The sequence below is a fragment of the Rutidosis leptorrhynchoides genome, chromosome 2 (assembly GCF_046630445.1).
Source record: "Rutidosis leptorrhynchoides isolate AG116_Rl617_1_P2 chromosome 2, CSIRO_AGI_Rlap_v1, whole genome shotgun sequence".
Taxonomy (NCBI): domain Eukaryota; kingdom Viridiplantae; phylum Streptophyta; class Magnoliopsida; order Asterales; family Asteraceae; genus Rutidosis; species Rutidosis leptorrhynchoides.
In genome coordinates, this window is record NC_092334.1 from 603,613,581 (window position 1) to 603,639,007 (window position 25,427).

General features: G+C 33.6%; 1 protein-coding gene across 2 annotated transcripts; it reads right to left on the reverse strand.

The window, feature by feature from the left end:
- Positions 1–943: 943 nt before the first annotated feature.
- On the reverse strand, positions 944–2,697 carry LOC139893421 (probable rRNA-processing protein EBP2 homolog). Of its 2 annotated transcripts, XM_071876587.1 has the most exons (3): positions 2,614–2,662; positions 2,382–2,415; positions 944–2,062 (listed from the first exon to the last, which is right to left on the reverse strand). In XM_071876587.1, exon 3 carries the CDS (start codon positions 2,055–2,057, stop codon positions 1,131–1,133), a length of 927 nt encoding a protein of 308 aa, XP_071732688.1. In that variant the 5' UTR covers positions 2,058–2,062; positions 2,382–2,415; positions 2,614–2,662; the 3' UTR covers positions 944–1,130. The 2 variants fall into 2 exon arrangements, with proteins under 2 accessions (XP_071732688.1, XP_071732687.1); XM_071876586.1 differs by lacking the exon at positions 2,382–2,415 and having other exon boundaries at positions 2,614–2,697.
- Between the last annotated feature and the right edge of the window lie 22,730 nt (positions 2,698–25,427).

The window sequence follows — 25,427 nt, forward strand, 5'->3', positions numbered from 1 at the left end:
GAAGCCTACTTGAATTATAATACAATGACTTTGTACATACATACTAACCTGTATAGGATCACATTGTAAGTATAGGCCTAAATTATATCTTCTGCAACTACATATAAAATACCACATTTACACTACCTTTTCCTGCACTGTGCAATCTTTTACATGGTGCGCTAGAACAAATGCACAATGGTTCAGACATCGACATAGATGTCAAATTGGACCTTGTTATGGGCAATATAAACATATATGAACCATGGATGTTTGTTCTTTTCAACTTGTTTAAAATCTTTAGTGAATCATACTTGAAAGCATGTAGCAGTGCCAAAAAATTACAACACTAGACCAAGAACCTATCTACTTCAGCCGGGTTGAGGTTTAAGCAATTACCTTCATCCCTAATAAATTACTAATATACCCTTCATTTACTCAAGCTTTATCGATCTCAATATAAACATATATGAAACAAGTGCAAACAAATTATTTCGCTTTATCGATCTCAATACTTCAAGCTTTTTGGAAGTTGTCCTATAAGGCAGACAAGGTTTGCTCAAACTTTACTCTCTAATTTGTTAAGAACATCATAAATTATAGTAAAAACCATTTGCTATATGATACTATACTAGAATACTATCTTAATTCTCGGCTCAAGTACACTAATAAAAAGCATAGTCGGTATTTGTTTCTAGCACCATTACCCAAAAAGAAGCCACATATTTCTCTAGCCACATCCTTTAAAACCCAAATCAAAAATATGAATCTCAAACACTAACCATATTCCTATACTCCTATCATAAAATCTTAGCTATTATCCTATTTAGTACATATCGAATAATACGAAGCATCTGAGCGGTTAAAGTACGATAAATAATCAAACAATTCAAAGATACAAACAGTAACCAAGATATTAATTAACAAGGTGATCCTTCTTCCGAATTTGATAAGCACCGCGATATAAAATTAAAAACTGCAGTCGAAAATTGTATATAATAGGGGAAATACCAATACTTGGCAACTCAACTGAAAAATGAAACTAAAGCTAAAACAACAGGAACGAAAGCAAGTATTACTTAAAAAGCTTGTTATCATAATTTAACAAGACAACAACCTGACCTGAAATAACACCAAAACAAAATACTCCATTAAAACTTCTTCCTTTTCTTGTTCTGGCCTGAATCACTTCTACTAAACCCTTTAAAATCATTAACGCTTTCAGCCGTGTTCTGTTTCTTCAAACCTTTCTTTCCTCCAAATCCATACTTCGAATCCCTAAACTCTCTACTTTTCTTCTTACCACTTCCCCCTTTACGATCTTTCCCAAAACTTTGCTTCGCTTTCCCACCCGACCGGTCCCACGGTGACACCCCGACCCGTTTGTGATGCTTAGCTTTATCCGACTCCCGTTTACCTTCAAACGGTAAACCCATATCACCATCTTTTTCCCCGCCCGGAAACCCACTTTGCTGCCTCTGTTTCCTCCATTTCTTAACCGATTCAATCTCATCTTTCTTCTGTTTGACCCGTTCCTTTTGTTTCTCAGCCTGCACTTCTTTAGCCTTCTTCTTATTATCCCGCATCTTTCTTCTCTCTTCAGCTTCTTCAATTCGTTTCTTTTCAGATAAAAGCCGGCCCTTAATTTTCTCCATGTGACTATCCGTTTTCACCATTTCAGCATAATAATCCGTGGGTCGAAGAAACGGTAGACCCATTGATTGGAACTTAACAAAGGCTTGTCTTGTACCCTCGATTGCTTGAGTATAGAATGCCATTTCACGTGCCAGGTCATCATTAACATCCACCTGTTGTTCTTGTTCGATATCGAGAGAAAGTTTATGGATCCATTCAACATCCTCGGGCCAAATGATATCGTTAAGCTTATCAAGTATACCTTCCTTGTTGTAAATAGCAGTTTTTGATGGTTCGGCTAATTTCACATCTTCATCTCCTTCTGATTCAGATCCTGATTCTTCTTCTGATTCTGTTTCTTGTTCACTTTCTGAACCATCCATATCAATATCTTCTGGTAATGTCTCCGCTAACAGCTTCGGTGTCGGTTTCTTTACAGCCATTTAATCTATTAAATTGTAGAAATTAAACAAATTCATTATAAATAAAAACTCCTCTGCCTTAAACATAAACCATCTTCAACTAATAACAGCACACACAGCTATAAATTTATAAATACACTTTACCAAACAAGTGACCAATCAATCATCATTTCGTAATAATTACAACTCTAAACTACAGAAACATACAACTCCAGCTACTGATTTCAAAATAAACAAACATTTCGATAAATACAATCCAAATAATGTATCAGATATCTTATTCTTATAACTATATTAATACAATGAATAAAGACATAATTACCACATAACCTTAGAATAAATTACCTCTCTGCGACAATAAATTAGCTACCTTCAGCAACTACATGTATAGATACACAAATATTACAATTATTAGATACATAATTATGTGACAATTTATGAACCCTAACATTACAAAACCAAATAGGCAACGTTTACTTGTAAAAGTTTTATGTTTTTAACAATCGAACTATAAATCAACAGATATTTAGTACCTAAAATCGATGAAATTGATTATTAATTGCGGAAAAAAACTGACCTTGAAAAAGTGTAGACAGAGGCGTGAATGTATAAACCCTAAACCTTGTAAAATCGAGCAGTGAACGTTTTCATCAATGAAAATTTATATAAGCCATAATAAACAAATTGGGCCGGTGAAGTGACCAGACTAAAAATAAGCCCAAAAACTATATTGATTGATTTGGGGAAAATAAAATTTCCCTTCAAATGTTCTGACTTTTATTATAGCTTTCGAATAATTTATTGTTTTTATTGCCTTTTATTATGGGGGATGATTCTCACACACACTTTTTTAATCCTCACACACCAATTGAATATTATTAGAAAAGTAAAAGGTTAAAAAGTGTGTGTGAGGATCAAAAAAGTGTGTGTGAGAATCATCCCCCTTTTATTATACTCCGTACATACCATTCTATATAGTGTGTTTAGTCCTTCAGTTCTCTTTTCTATTCCGTTGTTTTCTTAGTGTGCGTTTGATAAAACTGAATGATTTAGTGCTGAATGATTCATATGATGAATGGTCCAGAGCCTCTGAATAAGATTTGCTCTGAACGAAAATAAGCTGTTTGATAATCATTTAGAGTGAATGATATGAACTGACTAAAACTACCTTATTAACGTGTGACATGAATAAAAAATTCAATATACTTGGTAGTTAGGTGATTAGGATATGATTTGAGGAGAATATTATAGATAACTTAGGCTCTTAATGGTTAATAGTGTGTTTCATCTCTTAATGGTTCAGAGCTGAATTCTGAACCATTCAGCACCATATGTCATTCAGAGGTCAGAAACACGCGCACTGAATGCTGAATGGTTCAGCATTCAGTGCTGAACCATTCCATTAAGAGGCAAACAAACGCACCCTTACTTTGTCTGACTATTAAACATAGTTTTCTCTGCATATGGTAATAGAAAGTTAGACGGTTTAAAAAATTCCTCAAAATACTAGTTTTGGCCTTTACACCCAACTGTTAATCTATGTATTTCCTATTCTATATAGGTCTTATTTGCTAGCGTTTCTTTAGATTTGTATTGTGAAAATTGATTATGCGTTTTAAGATAATCAAAATTAAATAATTATTTGTATCAAAAACCACAAAGTATTGGTGCATTGGTAGTGATCTGACTTTTTATAAGAGAGGTCAGGGTTCAACTCTAATGTGCTGTGAAATTATTTTCCTTCTAGTTACCCCGCTCATTTCATGGATCTCTGAGGTTTCGGACGTTTATGCGTGTGAGCCTCACTCGAGGGTGTTACCATGCGCGATGCCTTATGAATTCGTCGTGAGAGTTTTCTCAGTTTCCTGCTAAGGGCCGATATGACTATATTGATTCGTCCAGAGAAATAATCGAGTGGGTGATTTCAGACATCGCGTTCGGACCCCGTTGTTTAATCCTAACAGTCGTTAAAAAATAGTTGTACTAAAACTTGATTTAGATGAATGGTACTTGAATCGAATTATGTTGTTCGGTATCGTAATAAATTTGATAATTAATTTTTCATCGATTTAAAAAAATCAAATTATTTAATAAATTAATATTTAAAATACCTTTTTTTTAAATAAAAAATAAATTTAATTACTTAAAAACTTACAGTTTTAAATATAAGGAGATAATAGGTCTATGATATTACCATATCTACTAATTGCAATGAGAAACATTGTAATTTAGTTTTTGGGAGGAAAAAATTACTCTATGTTGTTTTTTTACTCTATTTACATAAGGTTTTAAATTTTATTTTTATTTTTCTTATATTATTATGTGCTTTACTATTTTTTCACCTTTTATAAATTATTCTCTCCTTTTTAGTTGAATCAATAGCAAACGTCGATTTATTGTTGTAGTGACTACCGCTTAGAGTCCAAATTGAATTTCATACATGATTTAATAATCATGTAAATTTGATTTCTACTATTTTCATAGCGTCTCATTTTTTTCTTTTTCTTTTTTATTTCTAGTAGTTTTTACTTCATCTTTTTTTACTTATTTTTCTACTTATTGACAGGAAGTTCTCTTGAAAACAATCTCTTTATCCATAGAACATTGAGAGAGTGACTTTATCTACTTTTAGGGCGTTTCACTCCGAGTGGAGAAATGACTTCTCTTTATATGATATGGGAAGAATTGTCTACTCTTACTTTTCCTATACCCCACTTTTGTGGAATTGAGTTTTTTTGTTGTTGTTGTTGTTGTCGCCGTTTGTTTTTTGTGTGTTTATATTCTTATCAATTATTTAAAATTGGTCCAAAATAAATAACTGTTTTATTTGATTATTAATTTTTTTCTCAGTTTTGACTTAAAATAAACATGTTTGTCCTATAAGATATTTTAAAATTTTTATATGAATTAGTTACATTTAGACGTGTTTTTAACGATACGATCATCAAAAAATATTATATAACACAAATAAAAATAGTTAAAGTCAAAATTGAAAAATAAAACACTTTAAAAGTAAAAGATGGATATTTATTTTGGTACGGAGATAGTATTATTTTATATACATGCATGCGTTTAACATTTCCCTTTTTCATCAACATTTTTTGTTTTGATTTATACCAAAATTTTAGAATATCTTTACATCAGCCATATATAAAAATTAATATAAATATGAGTTTTTCTAATGTTAGCCCGTTAGGGCTATCCTTAAGGGACTAACTTTCAACTAAAGTTTTATAACTATGACCAAAATATTATAACTACCACCAAAATATTGATAACTGCTCGTATGAATTCTAATATTTACCGATCAAGTTCTGAGGGGGAAAAAAAACCGACAACCATGTTCACATAATAAATGGTCAAACATATTTATTATTTTCCAATCCTTTTTAAAAGCAAACATTATATATAAGTGTTGTAACATCCCGCGTTTTTCCGTTAAATTTATTTTTAACACCGTCTTTTTTTATAGATAATATCTTTCGTTATCTAAATTCGTATCTTTTATTAACTAACGTTCTTAATATTTCGTTATTCGATTATAACATCTCTCGTTTACTCGAGCGTTTTTAAAATATTCGTTCGGTTAATTCACGCACCCGCTTTGAAACTTGAGGGACCGAAGTTACTGTGATGACCCGTCTAAATCCCTTTGGACGAATACATCATTCATTGATTTCATAGTAAGGTTTTGACCTCTATATGATACGTTTTGTAAACATTGCATTCTTTTAAAAAGGCACACCATAAATGAATATCTAATTCCAAGGTCTTTGACATCTGATGATTTCTACATATATACAATCATCGTAAATAATAGTTTACAATACTACATCCGTTGACAATGCAGTCAAAATAAGATACATGGTGAATGCAAAGTTTTCTCGAATAAAGCATGTATGACTCCATGCACATAGCTTGTATAACGTATAAGCAAACAGCGAAAGATTTCTAGAAACCTGAGAATAAACATGCTTAAAAGTGTCAACACAAAGGTTGGTGAGTTCATAGTTTTAATGTTGCGTATAATCTATATATAAAGGTGAATCACAAGTTTTCAGTTGTTTCATCCAGAAACGTTTATCAAAATATTCTACGAAATTGAGCACCCTGGTAACTAAACTTAACGTATATATAATTTATACCCTTTGTATAATCATCTTAATAATACACGCAAACCAACGTGTACGCTTCTCAAATAGCATACGTCCGTTAAAAGGCTAGTGCTCTAGCTCGAACGGGGATATCAAGCCCTATGGATCCATATACTACTACTCGCGTCCACCAGTTCTTATAACTGGCAGTTACTAGTTACCAAAGCTAAGGGATTTTCGGTTTAAACTCAGTGTAGAATTTAGTATGTACTTGTATCCATTGCGTTTAAAATAAATTGCATGTATTCTCAGCCCAAAAATATAGATTGCAAAAGCAATTAAAAAGGGAGCAAATGAAACTCACCTTAGCAGCACATAAGGTCATTCACCAAAAAGTGACCGAAACTCGGAATGCAAAATTAACCGTAGATCTCAACCTAGATAACATATGCTGGTCAATACATGTCTAATAAGCTAGGTTGGGTCATAGTGTATCACAATCCTAATGCTCGAGACTGACATGCAAAAGATAACAAAAGTCATCTGAAAAGTCAACCTGACCCAATATGATCTTTAAATCTATACATGTTTATTAACATAGTATAAGTCTTGATAATTGAACGAATTTATAGTTTATCAAACTCAAAATATTATTTATTTCAGGAGCTATATTATATTTGAATTATCATGGCAATCAAAAATATTTTATTACTTTACATAGTTTTCCAATACTTGTAGAATCAGATTATAGTGTTTATAAAGCTTTAAAACATGATATGACAGTCAACTTTGACAATTGTTCAACAAAACGAGCCGTGCCTTATATAGAAATTCATTTACTCGATTAGTAATATCTAAAAATCCAATTTATCAATCTTATAAACCAGTTGTTTAAATATCAATTGCAGATTCAAAAGCAATTTCAATTAATGTTAATTATAATTCAGCTGACCATAACTTTTAATCCGTTCATCGGAAACACACGATTTCTAAATGAAAAGTTAATAATTTTTCGACAGCTTTCTAAAAACATGCATATCATATACTTTATATCAGTAGCATATGTATCAAATTTGTGATTCATCATAAACTATATAATGACAAAATTAAAGCATACAAGCATGCATAAACATATATACTCGAGCACTAGACATGGATACACTATTAATATATAAAAGATAAGATATGAATGCTTACGTATCAATATTGTGATTCAATATTGTAGGAAAGTACGTAGACACAACAGAGATGATAAACACTAGGTTTGACTTGCTAACAATACCCATGAACATTACACATAAATTCCATAGCTATAACCCATAGTTTCCTTAGCTTTGACTCATTTGAAAACTTGGTTTGAAATCATTTGAGTAGTACTTCGTCGTAGTATTTTATGTATAATACTAATAATAATAATATTAATACTACTGATAATAATAATAAGATTAATAATAATATTAATCTTAATAATAATAATAATAATAATAATAATAATAATAATAATAATAATAATAATAATAATAATAATAATAATAATAATAATATAAATAATTATATAACAGAGGGAGTAACATATAAGATATGTGTGTGTGTGTACGTTGAGAAAACTGGCCAATTTATAGAATGTTTCTGAATCCTGACTGCCATGCGATCGCATGGGTTTTAAACCTATTTCTCATGCGATCGCATGGCCCCAAAATCCAGCTCACAATTTTTTTTTGTTTTATTTGTCGACATATTTTTATAATATATATATAATTTATATTAATTAATTATATATTATATTATATTCACGTGCATAGTTGACTTTTAATTTTTGGTCCGATGACTCGTACATTTACGCTCGACTAATGTCTCAGTTCCGGTTTCTCGAATGCATTTCCGTATGCTTAGAAAACTTGTACTTTAAGTTTCGTGATTCGTACGTTTGTCAAAATATAATCTTAAATTATCAATAAACTATATTACTCAAAGTATAACTTATACATTTTAGTAATTTGGTCATTTGCTTCTATAAATCAACTCCTCGTTATTTATTAAAATATATTTAATAATATCGAAACATTTTATATCTAATTCAATTCTATGCATTATCACATTGTAAAATATATATTTTCGTTTAGAAAAATATAAATTTGTATATAATAATTATTTATCAAACGGAACAATAAATGGGTGTTACTATTGTTTACAAAAATAATTTCGAACCTTAATATATATATATATATATATATATATATATATATATATATATATATATATATATATATATATATATATATATACACAATATATATAAATACTTTTTCTATACACGTTGCAAGTTATTTATATATCAAATATAGTCAAAAAGGAAAGATTTCTTAAATCAAGGTGGACCTCTCAACAAAGACTAATCACAATACTTACGGGATTTATAATTGTTGAAATATCTGCTAATCCAATCGTTGGTATTATCTTCTAATTCCGTAGATGAATATATTAAGCATATATTGAGACAAATACGTTTAATCTAAAATATTATACATTTAATACTTTGTTAACGTTTTCAAGTTATAATATATATATACATATATATATATATTCATATCCATTTATATATTCGTTCGTGAATCGTCGAGCATAGTCAAAAGGGTAATTGAATGTATGAACATAGTTCCAAAATTTTCGAGACTCAACATTACAAACTTTGCTTATCGTGTCGGAATCATATAAAGATTAAGTTTAAATTTGGTCAAAAATTTCCGGGTTGTCACAGTACCTACCCGTTAAATAAATTTCATCCCGAAATTTGATTGGGATGGTCATGGCTGACAATAAGTATGTTTTCATGACGCATACGAGCTAAAAATTAGAGTTTTATCATCATCAAGTAATATAGAATAAACAATTTGATTACGCGAAGAGTATAAGTGAAGCTATCACAAAAGGGTGAAATGAATAAATGTAGATTCGTCATATCTTTTGACGTAGATAGGATTGATTTCCGAAGTTCAAGAGATTTGGAGAAAATCTTAATAAGATTTGATTCTTCGGTAATTAAGGAAATTAGGATCCGCTTTAAATGCGATCATCTGTTTTGATTGCTCTGTCAAATATTTTACTATAAATCTACCCCCTTTGTTTCCTTATAATTCACACCTTCTATTCTTTCTCCTTTAATTCATACTTTGAATCATTCGTCAATATGCTCCATCCAGTTCTGGTTCTCGATATACTTCTAACGTTCATATCTGTCATTCTTCTTTTTCACCTACCGCCGGAAGAATCTATTTACTTCTACTATACTCTTGGTTTTATAGTGTTTTTAGTTCTCCCGTGTCTTTATATTGCTATATGCATCGATATATATGGTTTGTAATTCCTGGGTTGTCATTGGGCTTTATATCTTCCCTTATATTTCAAAGTCCCTGCTTCTATCTTCTATAATCAGTGTCATCCACAGTTAATGCTCTCTCTTATTTGCTGTGATTTATACCCCCATTTCTAATTCGGAGCTTCATGCTCTGTTTTCTCTTCTATCCATTAAGCACCGCATGGAATGGTCCATAATTCGCAGATATGAATTTCAGAATGAACATAGTTAATGTTCTAAGAAGGAAATTGTAATGGTACGGTCTTGATTTGTCAAATTACCAAAATTCAAGGGGAAAGATAGGACTATCAAGAAATTATGTTCTTGATATATTTGGAGATGAGGTATAATGTAAGAGTCGTGTAACATGACACATGATGACGATATGGTCTGTGAATCGTCAAGTTCCATTAGAAACTCAGCATGACTTACTGTAACATAATCACGTTGATCAAGTGTCATTATATTATACTAACTCATGCTTCAGCTCCCAACACTACTTCAAAAACATTCTTATTTTAAACTCGAAGGTTTCAGAATTTAGAAACTAAAATAGTTTCTTTCATGATGTAATACAGATAGCACGAAGAGGTAAATGATTTCAGATAAGGATAGTTATGAAAATATCTTCAGAAATATCGAGGATATTTATAATGAAAGATACGATGGTATCTTATAATTTCTAATATCAAAGGATGATGAAGAAGATTTTTTCATAAAAGTTTAGAGTCAGGAGCAAGGTATTCGTTAATGACTTTAGCAGATACTGAATCATTTGGATTCTTTGAAGGCAGGTTTAGTCTTTGTAATTTGTCCACAGCCTCCTTCATACTTTGCTCAATTTATTTTCCAGTTTCAAACCTTCTCTTTTTCTGAGCTTTGCCAACACACTATTCTTTATCATCAAACTCTTTACTGTTAAGGTCGTTTACAGTTTTTGCTGCTTCATCAGCATTCAAAGTTATCATAACTGAATCGTCAGTTATCAATCCGAGGTGTTTTCAAAAGTTTGAAGGCTTTGCATGAAGATTGTAATTGTCAAAATACATATGATGTTCTAGAATTTTGATTGATACAAATATTTTTCTGGGTTTTATGAATAGAAATGATGTTCTAGCACAGTTTTAAAGTAAAAGTATAGCTTTGAAAGATATAGGAATCTAAGAGTGATGATATCAATTATGTCTCGACTTGGATTCTGATATGTTAAAATCAGAATATATAATTGAATTTGAATGAGTATGGTTATTTTGATTTCTATGAAAGAATATATCTCGTTGTTAAAGTAGTGAGTATCGTTGATGATTTGTTGAATCCGAATTGAAGAATGTAACATATTAATTGTGAATTTATATATCTCTCGGGTATTACCTACAATTTAAAATATTCTCACCATTAACAGTTTGTACAAAAGAATTTTTCAATTACAATCTTTATGAAAATATACCTACATATATATTTTCTTTAGATGTAATCATGAGTTAACATAATATTAAACTCATCTGGTTTTTGATTAGGACTAGAATATAATCCTAAAACTTTAGATATTACATAATTGCCGTAGAATATTTCTCCAATGAAGTTATGAATCAATACTTCATCGGTTATTGTTGTTGGTCCTCCTTGGTGTCTATGGTGCGTATAACGTTGATGTTCGAGGTACAGATTGTGATGTTGAGGTGTGGGATGCGGATGTTGTTGTTGGTGGTGGTGATGGTACTGTTGGTATGGCTGATGGTGCTACTGTTGCTGCCGGTGCTGCTGTTGGTGCTTGTAACCCTTGCACCATATTCTCTAAAGCCACTATCCGAGCGCGAAGCTCGTTAACTTCTTCTGTTACACCGGGGTGATTGTTGGTTCGGACGAGCGGATGAATAAATGTAACACCCAGATTTTTTTTTTAAATCACAGCGGAAGTCTTAATTCGCATAAATACCCTTAGTTAATTACAAACATGATTATCACAAATCATTAGCTAGTTACTAATTGAAAACCACCGGTGTTATGTTAAACAACTAGTTACATATTTATAAAAGTTAAGACATGAGAGTTCGTCTTGTCAAACATATCTTCAAACAACCACTTCTATCCCGAAACCCGCTAACATCCAAAACCTGCAAGGGAGGAGGTGAGGGGGGTTAGCACAAGGCTAAATGAATGGAATCATCTAACAGATCTAGCATACAGTACCAACTTGTACAACTACAGCAACTACAATAATCAATGGCAGGCAACCGACAACTAACAACTGGCAACTATCAACTAGCAACTATGCTCCAACTAGAGACTCGGTGGCTTGTACGAGCACACGAACACTAGCTGATCAGTCTAGCGTCTACCGAAAGTCCTTACTAACAAATCCCCAGTATAGTAAATCCACACGCAGGTGATGCGTCATTCAGCACTATACTCAACAAACAGTAGCCAACTGGACCCAACCACAACAAGGTTGACCTCTCTGAGCTGAACCTAACAACAATAGGTTCCAACAGGCAACTACAACTTGTGCACACAACTGTTAAGCAACTACCACTACGAACAACTGTCCCTACGACTAGCATGGTAACTCTACAATGATCATTATTACAACATATCTACTAAGCATAACAACTAAAACAGTATAACATAGTAGCACAACTTGCTACTCTATACTACACCCGGAGATAATCCCACTCACCGATTACCAGCAACAGAAGGCACTCAGAATTCTAATTTTACTGAGCCTTCTCTTCGTCCTTATCACCTGAGAATAGACATAACACAGTCAGTAATCATGTCTTGATAACAACCCGACAACAAGACAATAACACAACAATACTAATACCAACACTTAATCACTTTACAACTGGTCTGTCAACCGTACGAGTAACACCATCACACGCACGTTTGAGAACACTCAACCGTGCGGTTGACAACTCACTCGTACGTTTGATCTATGACCAAACATCCTACAATGACTCTCCTGATCCGTACGGTTCACTACACGAGTGACCAGTGACTCGTACGAGTCATATCTCAACCGTACGTATCATCACAATCAAAACACATGTTCCCATCACCACTCACTCACACGGTTCGCCACACGGTTGACTACCTCAACCGTACGAGTGAAGGCTCACTCGTGCGAGTGATGAAGAACAGTAGCAACATCTATTTATATGGGTTTCAACCCAAAATCACAACATCAAATATTAATACATACACTAAATCAACACCTACAAACATGTAATCACTATATGATAAGTCTACATCATAACTTCAACCCATAACGACACTCAAAAGCGTGCACAACAAGGCATATACCCTAAAACCCCTTTTTATGACCAAAATAAATTTGATACAGTTTCTTAAAAGTTTACCATTGGAAAGGATTTTTCATTACGATTCCAACAATACTTGATTCATCAAAAACGGAGCTACGGTTTGAAAGTTATGACCAAAACAAGTTTCCACAAAATCTGACCAGCTGTCACACGTGTGACTGAGACATCACACGTACGAGTGACTCCTCAACCGCGTGGTTGACCATCAAAAGTGTGATCACACGTACGGTTGATCTGTCAAAAGTGTGGGTGCTGAAAATCAGTTTCAGCACGCTGTTTTCGCGTTTTTTGACCCAAAATCATGATTTTTGCTCAATCTGATCATGAAACCACTTCAAAAACATCATATAACAACTATATAACATATATCTAACAATTAACACTAACAAACACAATTCAACAAGATTCAAGCTCATATTCACACTTTTGCTCAAGAACACAAAAACTCAATTCTTAAGAAATCAAACAATGATTCAATCTTACAAACCTGGATAGATGATCACTAAGAAGTAACAAATCAATCCTTAAAGCTTCTTGATCCAATTCCACTCTTGAATTAGATTAGGGTTTGAGAGGATGAAGAAGTTAGGTGCGTACTAGTTTTTAGAAGATTCAAGAAATGGAAAGAAAAGAGCAGATATTACTCACTTATGTGGGTTATAAACCCATACCTCACAACACACGGGTATTTATCAGTTATCTGATATCTTTCGTACTTAATTTGACTACCCTAACGGAGTCCAAATTAAACAAACGAACCTGTTCTGTGACCCTTGTCACAAACTGGTCTCAACTAAACAATCAAATAATTATAAACAAATAATTATTAAAATCACTAATTATGTCATACCCAAGAGTACAATGGCCATTTCAACTAGGCCCAAAACGCGGGTGTTACAAATCTACCCTCCTTAAAAGAGATTCCGTCCTCGAAATCGGGTCAACTATGGTCAACAAACCCAAAAATTGTTACCCGTACCACCAAAACACACGGTTACTTTATCGATCTTATCCCCGATACCGACAATATCCACCACAATTGCATAGGGAAATGAGATTCTTAACGTCAATACACTCCCGATACAAAATAAGTTGTCATAATCTTCATCGATCAACGTCCGTTAATCCACTTAAGCCCACAAATTACACGATCAAGTCAAATAATCAGAGTCAAATTCGTGTTTCTTCGCCATTCTGTATCATAAATTTCACGATCTATCATCCAATTCAACTCTTTATACTGTCCACTTTTCCCAATTATCAAAAGCTTAGGCAATAAATTAGTCATCATGCTAAAATATATACCTATGTCCACGAAATTGTCTCGTAAGTCAACAGAACTTCACATGTTATTCATCTCATATCCAGTCACATCACAATCAAATATAGCACAGGCCGCCTAAATTTTTCCTTCAGCTTCCCAGAAATTCCGTATGATTTATAACAATATACTTCTGTTGGCCAGTCACAAGCATATTATCCTAAATCATACCTTCATTCTGAGTTGCTCGTAACGGAAAAATTCTACTTGTCTCATTCACTAACTTATGTCCAATCAATCTCCTCAATAAGTATCGGTAATTAATTTAACTACTTTATGATTAATTGATTACACCATCTGTCCAATCACAGTTACTCAAAACATCATCCATCGAATGTTCAAATATAGTCTACCAACATCACTACGTATCCAACAAGCATAGGAAATATCTGGTCAATAAGGTCCACCACCGACATATCACTTATATTCATGTCACTATCTAACAACTTCGTGTCATCCAAAAGTCCACTTCATAAAGATACCAAACACATCTCTATCCAAGTCACGATCTTCAATCCCAAAAATTCAACCTAAGGGTCACCCTTACCCCCACAAAGCACACAAGGTCGCAACCAAACATAAACAATATAACCCAACAAAATAAATCTTACACTACAATCAAGATCTACCAATCTAAAACACACATATATGTATATATACACAATCATACATATATACAACTAAACAATACGAGGATTTTGAAGCATACCTGTATTCACATCATATTCAACATCTGCATCTGCAACCATCTGATAAGCTCTTGCTATTGACGTAGGTGGATTCTTTCTTTTCTGCCCAACTGGAGAACCAGAAGATCCACCTATTGATCCCGACTGCGCTCCTGGCCCCGCCCCAGAACCTGATCCTCTTACATATGGACACTGAGCTGACATATGCCCCACTTGATGACATCTCCAACATACATCCTCTTGGAACGAACACATCCGAATCTCGTGTCCCACAATACCACATCTCAAACATCTTTTGGTTGAATCTGAACAAGGACCACTATGAGATGATCTGCAACTATAGCACCAAGAATTCTGACTTGATGCTAACCCACTATGTTCTGACCCACTCTTCTGTTTTAACTTAACAGACCTCTTTGACCTAGAGTCTGAATGACTCATCACCTGATCTTGTTGTGGCATCTCATAACCTACTATTCTATTCCTTGCTGCTCTGACGTCATCCTCTACCATCTTTACCATAACAAACGCGTGCGATAATGTCGTCGCCATCCTAACCATTGTTCTGTACTCTGGTAAAATTATATTAACAAAGTGCTGAATTCTGGACTGCTCATCTTGAACCCACTGTTGCACAAACCTTAATTTATCCATATACTGCACAATCACCTCATATATCGTCATCCGAGGTGTCATTTTCATTGCCAGAAATTCCGTCTTAATTCGATTGAGGTCATAAGATGAACAATACTGCTCACAAACTTTACTATAAAATTATTCCCAAGTAATCATGTTCATTTGCTCTTTTGGTATACTAGAAATAACCGTATCCCACCAAACCATTGCCCTATTCTTCAGCATACGACTAGCATAAATAACCTGCAATTCTGGTTCGCACTGACATGCCTCAAAAACCTTTTCTATCTCTCTTAACCAGTTAAGGGTTACCGTTGGGTTAGAACTTCCTGAATACTCGGGTGGATTACAATTCAGAAACTGTTTGAATGTACATTTCTTTGGTTGTTGAAACATCGGCGTCTGATACGGACCGCACATCTGATTTGGGAACTGTTGATTATACTGAGGTGGCATCTGAAACTGTTGAGGAAACTGATACTGAGATGGTAACCATTGCCGTTGTTGGAAAGCACTTCCAGTTTGCTGATACATATTTGGCTGCACCGGATACCCACTAAACATCTGATTCGGTACGCTACCACTTGGATTCACTATTACCTGACTTTATTCTAATTCCCTTATTCGATCATGTGCTTCCTTTAACTGACTTTCCAAATCTAGAATTTGTTCCTGCGGATCCTCTTCTGACACATATCCGTCTTCATCTGGGGCTCTGAATGTTCCGGGGGCTGACGGACCAGTTGCGTTTCCTGCATTATCTGGCATATCTGCACTACCACAACAACTCACACCAACGCTTAGTGGGAAAACATGTTGATAGTGCTCCAAATGAACATATATTTAATAGCAATATCCTCCCAATATGTAAATTATTTAGTTGTAATTGTCCTATTTTAAGTTGTAATCGTTTATATTAAATAAGTGCGAAGACAAAAGGCGAAAATGACGATTTGAAGACGCAAATGACCAAAAAGCTCAAATGTACAAGATACAATCCAAGTGGTTCAATTTATTGATGAGAAACGTCTAAAAATGACAAAAGTACAAGTTGCGGAACGCAAAGTACAAGATATTAAATTATACGAAAGGACGTTCAAAAATCCGAAACCGGGACCTGAGCCAACTATCAACGCCCGACGCAACAGACCAAAAATTACAAGTCTACTATGCACAAGAATATAATATAATATTTAAATAATTATATAAATTATTTATATATTTTATATTATATTAAATAGTGTCGGCAGACTAAAAAACAAATGAATGTGAGCTGGTGCCAGACACCATGCGATCGCATGGCCAGAAGGCACATATCCCATGCGATCGCATGGCCCGAAAAAGTTGGTCAGGTCCTATAAATAGCCAGCTTATTCGACGAGTTTTAAAACATAATAATAATAATACTCCTCAAATAATATATATATATATATATATATATATATATATATATATATATATATATATATATATATATATATATATATATATATATATATATATATATATATTATAGTATAGAGTAGTTTTATATTAGATTAGTTTGGGTTATGTAAAGGTTATTTTACGGGTTTTAAAGTCGAAGCTCTGTCCGTGTAACACTACGCGATAAATAATCAATGTAAGCTATGTTTTCCTTTTTAAATTGATGTCTCATACTTAAGTTATTATTATACTTATTTAAGACGAAGTAATCATGATGTTGGACTAAAAATAATTAAAATTGGGTAATTGGGCTTTTTACCATAATTGGGGTTTGGACAAAAGAACGACGTTTGTGGAAATTAGACTATGGGCTATTAATGGGCTTTATATTTGTTTAACTAAATGATAGTTTGTTAATTTTAATATAAAGATTTACAATTGGACATACCTATAAATAACCATATACACTCGATCGGACACGATGGGCGGGATATTTATATGTACGAATAATCGTTCATTTAACTGGACACGGGAATGGATTAATAGTCTATGGAATTATTAAAACAGGGGTGAAATTATGTACAAGGACACTTGGCATAATTGATAACAAAGTATTAAAACCTTGGGTTACACGCAGTCGATATTCTGGTGTAATTATTAAACAAAGTATTAAGACCTTGTTACAGTTTAAGTCCCCAATTAGTTGGAATATTTGACTTCAGGTATAAGGATAATTTGACGAGGACACTCGCACTTTATATTTATGACTGATGGACTGTTATGGACAAAAACCAGACGGACATATTGAATAATCCAGGACAAAGAACAATTAACCCATGGGAATAAAATAAAATCAACACGTCAAACATCATGATTACGAAAGTTTAAATAAGCATAATTCCTTTATTTTCATATTTAATTGCACTTCTAATTATCACATTTTTAATTATCGCAATTTTATTTCATCGCACTTTTATTTATTGCAATTTCATTATCGTTATTTATTTTACGCTTTAAATTAAGTCTTTTATTTATTTAATATTTTACATTAGGTTTTAACTGCGACTAAAGTTTTAAAATCGACAAACCGGTCATTAAACGGTAAACCCCCTTTTATATATTATTATATATAATTATAAATATTTTGTACAAATATAGTTAATTAAAATATAGTGTACAATAAGCCCGCTCCCTGTGGAACGAACCGGACTTACTAAAAACTATACTACTCTACGATTAGGTACACTGCCTATAGTGTTGTAGCAAGGTTTAGGTATATCCCATCTGTAAATAAATAATAAATATCTTGTATAAAATTGTAACGTATTTAATAGTTTTTCCTAGTAAAATATAAGCTATTTCATATACACCTCGCATAACATCAAGTTTTTGGCGCTGCTGCCGGGGATTCGGCGAAACACTATATTTGATAAATATATTTGTATATCATTTTTAGAAAAACAATATAAAAAAAAATTAAATAAAAACTCTCGGGCCCGAACACTGTAGCAGCCCAGCTCTTGGCCCGAAACCCTACCTCATGTGATCGCATGAGATTTTAACTTCCAAACCATGCGATCGCATGGCTTGAGTTGACATGCTTGGTAACCTCAGCCGACAGTTTAGGGTTTTAATTAATTTATAATTATTATTATTATAACCCTAATTAGGTTAGTTTATTTAATTATTAGTTTTAGTTTTATTTAATTAATTTGTATTTTTAGTTTAATTAGTTTTAATAAATTATAAAACTAATACTTTTATAAAATAAATAATATAAAAATAATATTTTTATAAAAATTGTACTTTTTACAACTTTAAGTTTATTTTCATATTTTGTATCTTTTTATTTGTTTTAGTGTAATATTTGTATTTTTTTGCTCGTATTTAGTTTTAATATAGTTTTTACCATAGTTATTTTTATTTCTAGATTTTTAAGCTTTGCCGTAAAATCCCTGAAGTGCTTTTTCTTTAGACTAAGACTTAGGTGCTTTAGAATTTTGCGACGCTGTTTATAAATTTTAGTACCTTTTTAAATTATTTCCATTTTGGGATATAGTATTCCTTTTAAGCTTTAATATTTTTAGACGCAACTTTTAATTCTTAGTTTTTAGTTCCTTTTTAAGTTTCGAAGTGCTACTTTCTTATTTTTATTTTTCGACGCCTATTATTTTTCGACATTTTTATTTTTCGACGTTTTTTGACGTACTTCTTTTTCTTTCTTATTTCTCGACGATCTAGTTTTTAGGACATAGAATTTTCTATTTCTTCTCTAAAATTTCAAAAATAAAAAATTATTTTAAGCGGTTAAATTGATAGACATCCAAATTTTCTGCTTCGTAGTAATAGTTGGATTTGTTAGTGGCTGAGTTGTGAGCTTCCGATTTAAAGGGTTCTGGCTCCCTGCTGCATCTATTGGCTATTCGAAACGTGGGCAAAAGCAGAAAAGTCTATTAATTTGATAACTTATATAATTTTTATTTTTATAACTTATAGGATAATTAAGTAAATGCACCACATTGTAGCTAAAATTTGGTAATAAGCGCATTATGGAAAATTTCGAGAATATTTTGAAAACTCTTTATGACATCCGAAATCAATTTAATCAATACTCTCATACGGGTGTTGATGAAAATTCGTTCGGTCAATCTTGGATCACGAATGACGAAACAATAACTGGTTGTGAAATCTGTGGAGATTATCACTCAACATGGGAATGTTATTATTACGTTCCTATGGAAAATTATGAACCCATAGAACCTGAAGGGAACGATTATGAAGAATACAATTTAAATTGGGATTATTCCCAAGAATATTTCCAAACTCCACAACCAGAAGATGAGGAAAATTATGTGTCTGAAAATTCTTTAGATTATATGAAAATCAAACTCGAAGAACTTGATGCTCAAAATGAACAAATGAGAGAGTTTGTAAATAGGCAAGCTGAAACTCTATCAGATTACGCACCTGCTGATCTGAGGAGTCATGTACAAGAAAATCTCATATCATCGAATTTTGATGAATTCGAGAGCTCCGAAATCACCAATTATCCCGATGATACTTTTTATTCAGTTTTACCAATTTCACAACATATCGACACATTAGCCTCTACCGACAAAATCATCGATCCATCAATGAATGAAGAAGAAGTAAGGGTGACAAATTGGTACTCTTGGGAAAACGATAACGTTGAAAATTTTACCCCCGAGACCAAAATGGTGAGATCAATAAGTACCATTAATGAAGAAGAATTTGCTTCGATCCCGAAATTCACCATTCCACAACCTTCCAACCCAATATTCTCAATAGACGAGTCATCTACCAAAGATGAACTACAAGCTGTAATAGATATTGACACCTCGAATTTCACCCAATTGGGTAATAGAGGTGAAAACCTTGATCCCGAGAATGAACGAAAGGAAATGTTAGGAATTGTCCACCCTATAGAAATATGTATGTCGGTGTATATCGATCCATTTGACCAAGAACCAGAAAATAGACGTATCCATTTACTAAAAAGCTACACTTAAAAAAGAATTAAGTAGTGAAGATCGAGTGGTTCTAAACTTTAAACCCATTGATATATTATACACCACTCGAGATGTAAATAACTGGCTCACTATTCTAATTCGTGAAACTTATTCTACCGACTTCACATATCGTCAGCTAAGTGTGGGGAAGTCTAACCCCACTTAACGTTAAATTAGGGGTTCGGGTTAGTGCATAACTCGTTAATAAACATGCATAATAAGTAAGGGTAAAAGACGCATTTTCAAATATTAACAAACAGCTCAGAAAATCAGCCCGTTTTTGAAGAAGAAAAAAATATGTGTGATAAAACAAGAAGGGATGAACGATGAGGCGCGCCATCTATCATTCGACGAGCTTTGTAATTACAAAACTGGGTATCTTTAACTACTTTTTTGCACTAATCACCCTCATGAATTTATAATTAGAGTCTGATTTCATGCAAATGAGGGCATTGCATGATCTCAAGTGTGGGGAAGGGTTATAAATTCTCTCAGGTTTACACTTGGTTTAACTGCCAAATTTTGTGAAAATTTGAAAAATTTTCAACTAAATGAATTCAAAATCATGTTTATACATATTTATTAACGATGAAAACTAGGTGTTAATACCGAAATTATCGTTACCTCGGAAAGGACATAAAATTGAGAAACACCCTAAAACACTTGAATTCATTTAAAATGGAATAAAGGAGAATAAAAAGGCAAAGAAAGAAACTAAGTGTGGGGAGAATGTATCAAGTTATTCAATTAAAAAAAAAAAACTATCTATCACTTGTTTTTGTAAAGTTATTGCAGGTGCTTTTGTTTTGGACTAAATTGACTGTTTTACCCGCAATATTATAATAAAGATAAAAGAAAAGATGGATCTACACGATGAATCAATTCCATCATTAAATGGAAGTAAAGTCTTCCGAAAAAGACACGCGCTTCTTGATTTAGGTCAAGAAGTTGTCGTCCAGACCAGCTGTAGATTGACGAAAAATCTAGAAAAGTCATCTCTAAAATCAGCAGGAAATCTACGGACCTCAGCATCAAACAGGGTCGCCAGGTGGTCAGATTTATCCTAACCATGAGAAGGATTTATCTCGTACAATGGGGGGGGCACCGTGCAAATTAGCTTGATAAGACTAATGAATCAGATCCCCAGAAAGGATAATCTCCTTAAAGATCAAAAAATCAGCTTTTAAGACTGATATTATGTAGCGACCCGACAAAATCTTCATTGACGGCGCCGTCTACTTAGGTCCCGTTACGTGGTCATAAGTCCTTAAGATGACGTTTGACCAAAAATATGTCGCATTCATTTCAAATGTAAAGGACGTTTCAAGTTTACAAAAGTAGTTCAACGACTAGTTACATTACAATGTTTAACGTACAATTGAAACCTATGCGACACAATTTAAAAGCAAGTCAAGGGCTCCAAATATGCATGTATACTCGACATCCAAGCAAGTATCAAAAAGAGTGCGGAAGCATGTATCATATAGCATTCAGGGACCTGAGAAAACATAGAGAATCTGTCAACGAAAACATTGGTGAAATCATAGGTTTAGTAAATGAGTATGTAAGTAAAATAAGTTGAACCACAAGTTATAGTATAAGTCGATTTTCCGAATCGTTTGAATTCCATAAGTATTGTTGTTTACCGAGCACCCAATTATCAAAGCTTAACCGTATTATTTACCTCAGCATAAAAGTGTTAGAACATACACCGTACCAGAATATATTTCATTCGCTTAACGGTAGCGAACCGTCCGAATGAGGGTTAGTCAAACCCGTATGGATCCACACAACATAGTCTCGCTTACACCATCTGATGTAATTAATGATAATTGAATTGAGGGTTTTCGTTCAAACTCGTCCGTATCTTTGTATTCGTATTCGTGTTCGATGTATAAAAGTATGAAAGGTATATATACATATGAAATGTATATAAGTATGTAACGTATATGTTCCTCAGCCCACGATTTAAAAATATAAAAGTTGTTGAAAAAGTGGGACTATGATCTCACCTCGAGTGCACGAGTATAAAAGTACTTCACAAAGTAAACGTGTGCATGAAAGTTGCTTAGCCTTGACCTAAACAAGTAAGTTGTATCAATTTACCGGTTACGACACAAGGTCGGGTGAAATGTGTTCAATTAGTCCTATGGCTCGTTACGACTCGATTATATAGCATGTGAATCAAATTGTCAAGTTTCATGCAAGAATCAAATATAAAATAAGATTAGAGCGATTGCATAAGTGTTTTGTTAAGTTTGACTAAAAGTCAAACTTGGTCAAAGTCAACGAAAAAAAGTCAATGGGGTCGGGTCGGGTCCCGAACTATTTTCATGAGCTTAGAAATCATATATGAGCATGTTGTCCAAGTTTCATGTTGATCGGGGGTGTGTAGCATAGCAAACATTATTCAAAAATCGACAAAATTGGACAGACCACTTTGGCGCGCCGCGCGGGTATATGGCGCGCCGCGCCATTACCTGTGCAGAGAATTCTGGCAGTTTTCACACTCAAGCACGAATCCAACTTCAAATACCCATAAATCCTAAACCGTAAACATCCAAAACAAGTATCTTATATCGTTGGAAAGGTATTTTGACAAGGAATACAACTAACTACTTTTCACCAAGCAAAAACATCAATTACAATAACCGAAAACTCATCAATTGATCAATAAAGGTTTATTTTCAAAGTTCAAGTTCATCAAATGCATTTTAATTTTCGGGAATCCAATTCACACATATGATATGCCGTTTGAAGATAATGAAACGTGCATTACAACTAAACACTTACTAACAACATTTCATGGCATCCAAAGTATCAAAAGTTCATTTCAAGTTCATCAAACCCTAATCAAGAATCACAAAATCAATAATCATGTTAACGCAAGGTTTTCATATCATCCAACATACCAAAACGAAACTAACGATGCTAGTAACACTTTTAACACAATGGGTTTAACATCTAACAACATTTAATCAATCAAAATCAAAGATTAAACTAACCCATTTCAAGTGTTCATGCTAGTTACATCAAATAACAAGATCGAGCATACAAATTACATACACGACATCACAATGAGCCATAGACACTAACTAACATCATTTCAAGTCAAAAACACGAATTTAGAGAAATCTAGAGTTTTAGAAATGTTACCCAAACGAGATGAAATTGGTACCAAAATGTAGAGGATGAAGAGAGGATCACGAATATGTAATTTGTTTTGATGTGGGCCTCCTAGATCGAATTTAGATGATGATTGAATGAATTGGGTGTTACGGTTGTTCTTGCAACTAGAGAGAAAAGGAGGAGAAAGGAGGTGGAAGGTGGATGGAAATGAATGGATGAGAATGGTGGGTTGACTAGTTGACCTAGTCAACTAGTTTGCCCACTTGACAGCTTCGGTCCCTCAAGTTTTAAAGCGGGTGCGTGAATTAACCGAACGAATATTTTAAAAACGCTAAAGTAACCGAGAGATGTTATAATTAAATAACAGAAATATTAAGAACGTTAGTTAACTAAAACTACAAATTTAAATAACGAAAGATATTATTTAAAAAAAAGATAGTGTTAAAAATAAATTTTAACGGAAAAACGTGGGATGTTACATTATCTACACCTTAAAAGAAATTTCGTCCCGAAATTTAGTTGGAAGTAATATTCGATGTCTCTTACTCGAGACCTTACGTTGTCAATGCTATGAATAAGTGAAGATACGTCCTTGGGCATTCTCATGAACTTTGACATTCGGGATTTCACGTTGTATTAAGGCTTGATTTTACGATCCACAATTTCAACCGGTTTTCCCACGAAGGGGAGTTTGTCATCAATAGTAAGTTTTTCTAGAAGGATAGCACGTTCCTGTTACGCAGGATACGTCTCTAAGTTTGTTACACGAAATGTAAGGTAAACGGAAACCTTAATTGAGTCAGGAGACCTATACGGTAGGAGGCGGTTCCAATACGCCCCAAGATTTTAGAAGGATCAATATTGCGGATATAGCTTCCCTTGATTTCCCGAACGGATTACACCTTTCCAAGGTGCGGTTTTTCAATATTACACAATTGCTGGCTGGGAATTTGGAAGGTTTATGCCTAACATTGGTATAGTCCTTTTTGGCGACTACAGGCCGTCTAGAGCCCTTCTCGGACATGAACTATCTCAACGGTCATTTCTTGAATGATTTCGGATTCGGTGATTTGCTTGCCACATGCTTTGGTCCAACGAATAGGGGTATAACATTTGCGGTCACATAGGGTTTTGGAAGTGCGGCGTTAATACACGAATGGTAACTACCGTAGTGAGAGGAATCAACTAAAAGCGACAATACGAGTTGGTAACCTTTCTTTCCTAGATTTGAATCGTGCGTTTGCTTGTTCCGTCAGTTTGCGGATGATACGTGGTACTCATGTTTAAACGTGTTCCCAAGGCTTCTTGTAACACTAGAAGTGAAACGAGTATTTCGATCTGGGATAATTGACAATGGTACACCGTGTTGGAATAGAATTTATTAAGATATGTTCGAACAAGTTAGTTAGGGCTCGAAAGCGTCTGTTGGGACAAGTTTCTTATCGGCTACTGAAAATGTTCGTCTGGGCCCTCCCCCCTCGTGGTGAATACTAGTAATACATGAAGAGTCTCTTTCTTCGTTGAGGATTTAGATATAAAGGTTTCCTTATACGGAAGTACGAAAGAAAAGATAGGAGTGAAATGAGAACTTAGAACAGGATGAGTTTACGTCTTGAGGTAGCCACATCGCGCATCTAGTGGTCAAATGTTGAGACGGGGTGGGAAACGAGATAGTACACGTAGTTGTATAGTTCGGAGTTGAGTAGTAATACTAGACGGTAACGGTGAAATAACAGAGTTATGTAATGTGGTACGTGATGACGAGAAGGTTGATTGAATCCATGATTAAGTACTCAAATTCTTCGTGTAAAATGACGAATTTCAGTTTACTTGATTTCGAGTCGAGAGAGTATGCCTTTCCGGCGTTCAAGTAGAAATATTTCCATTTT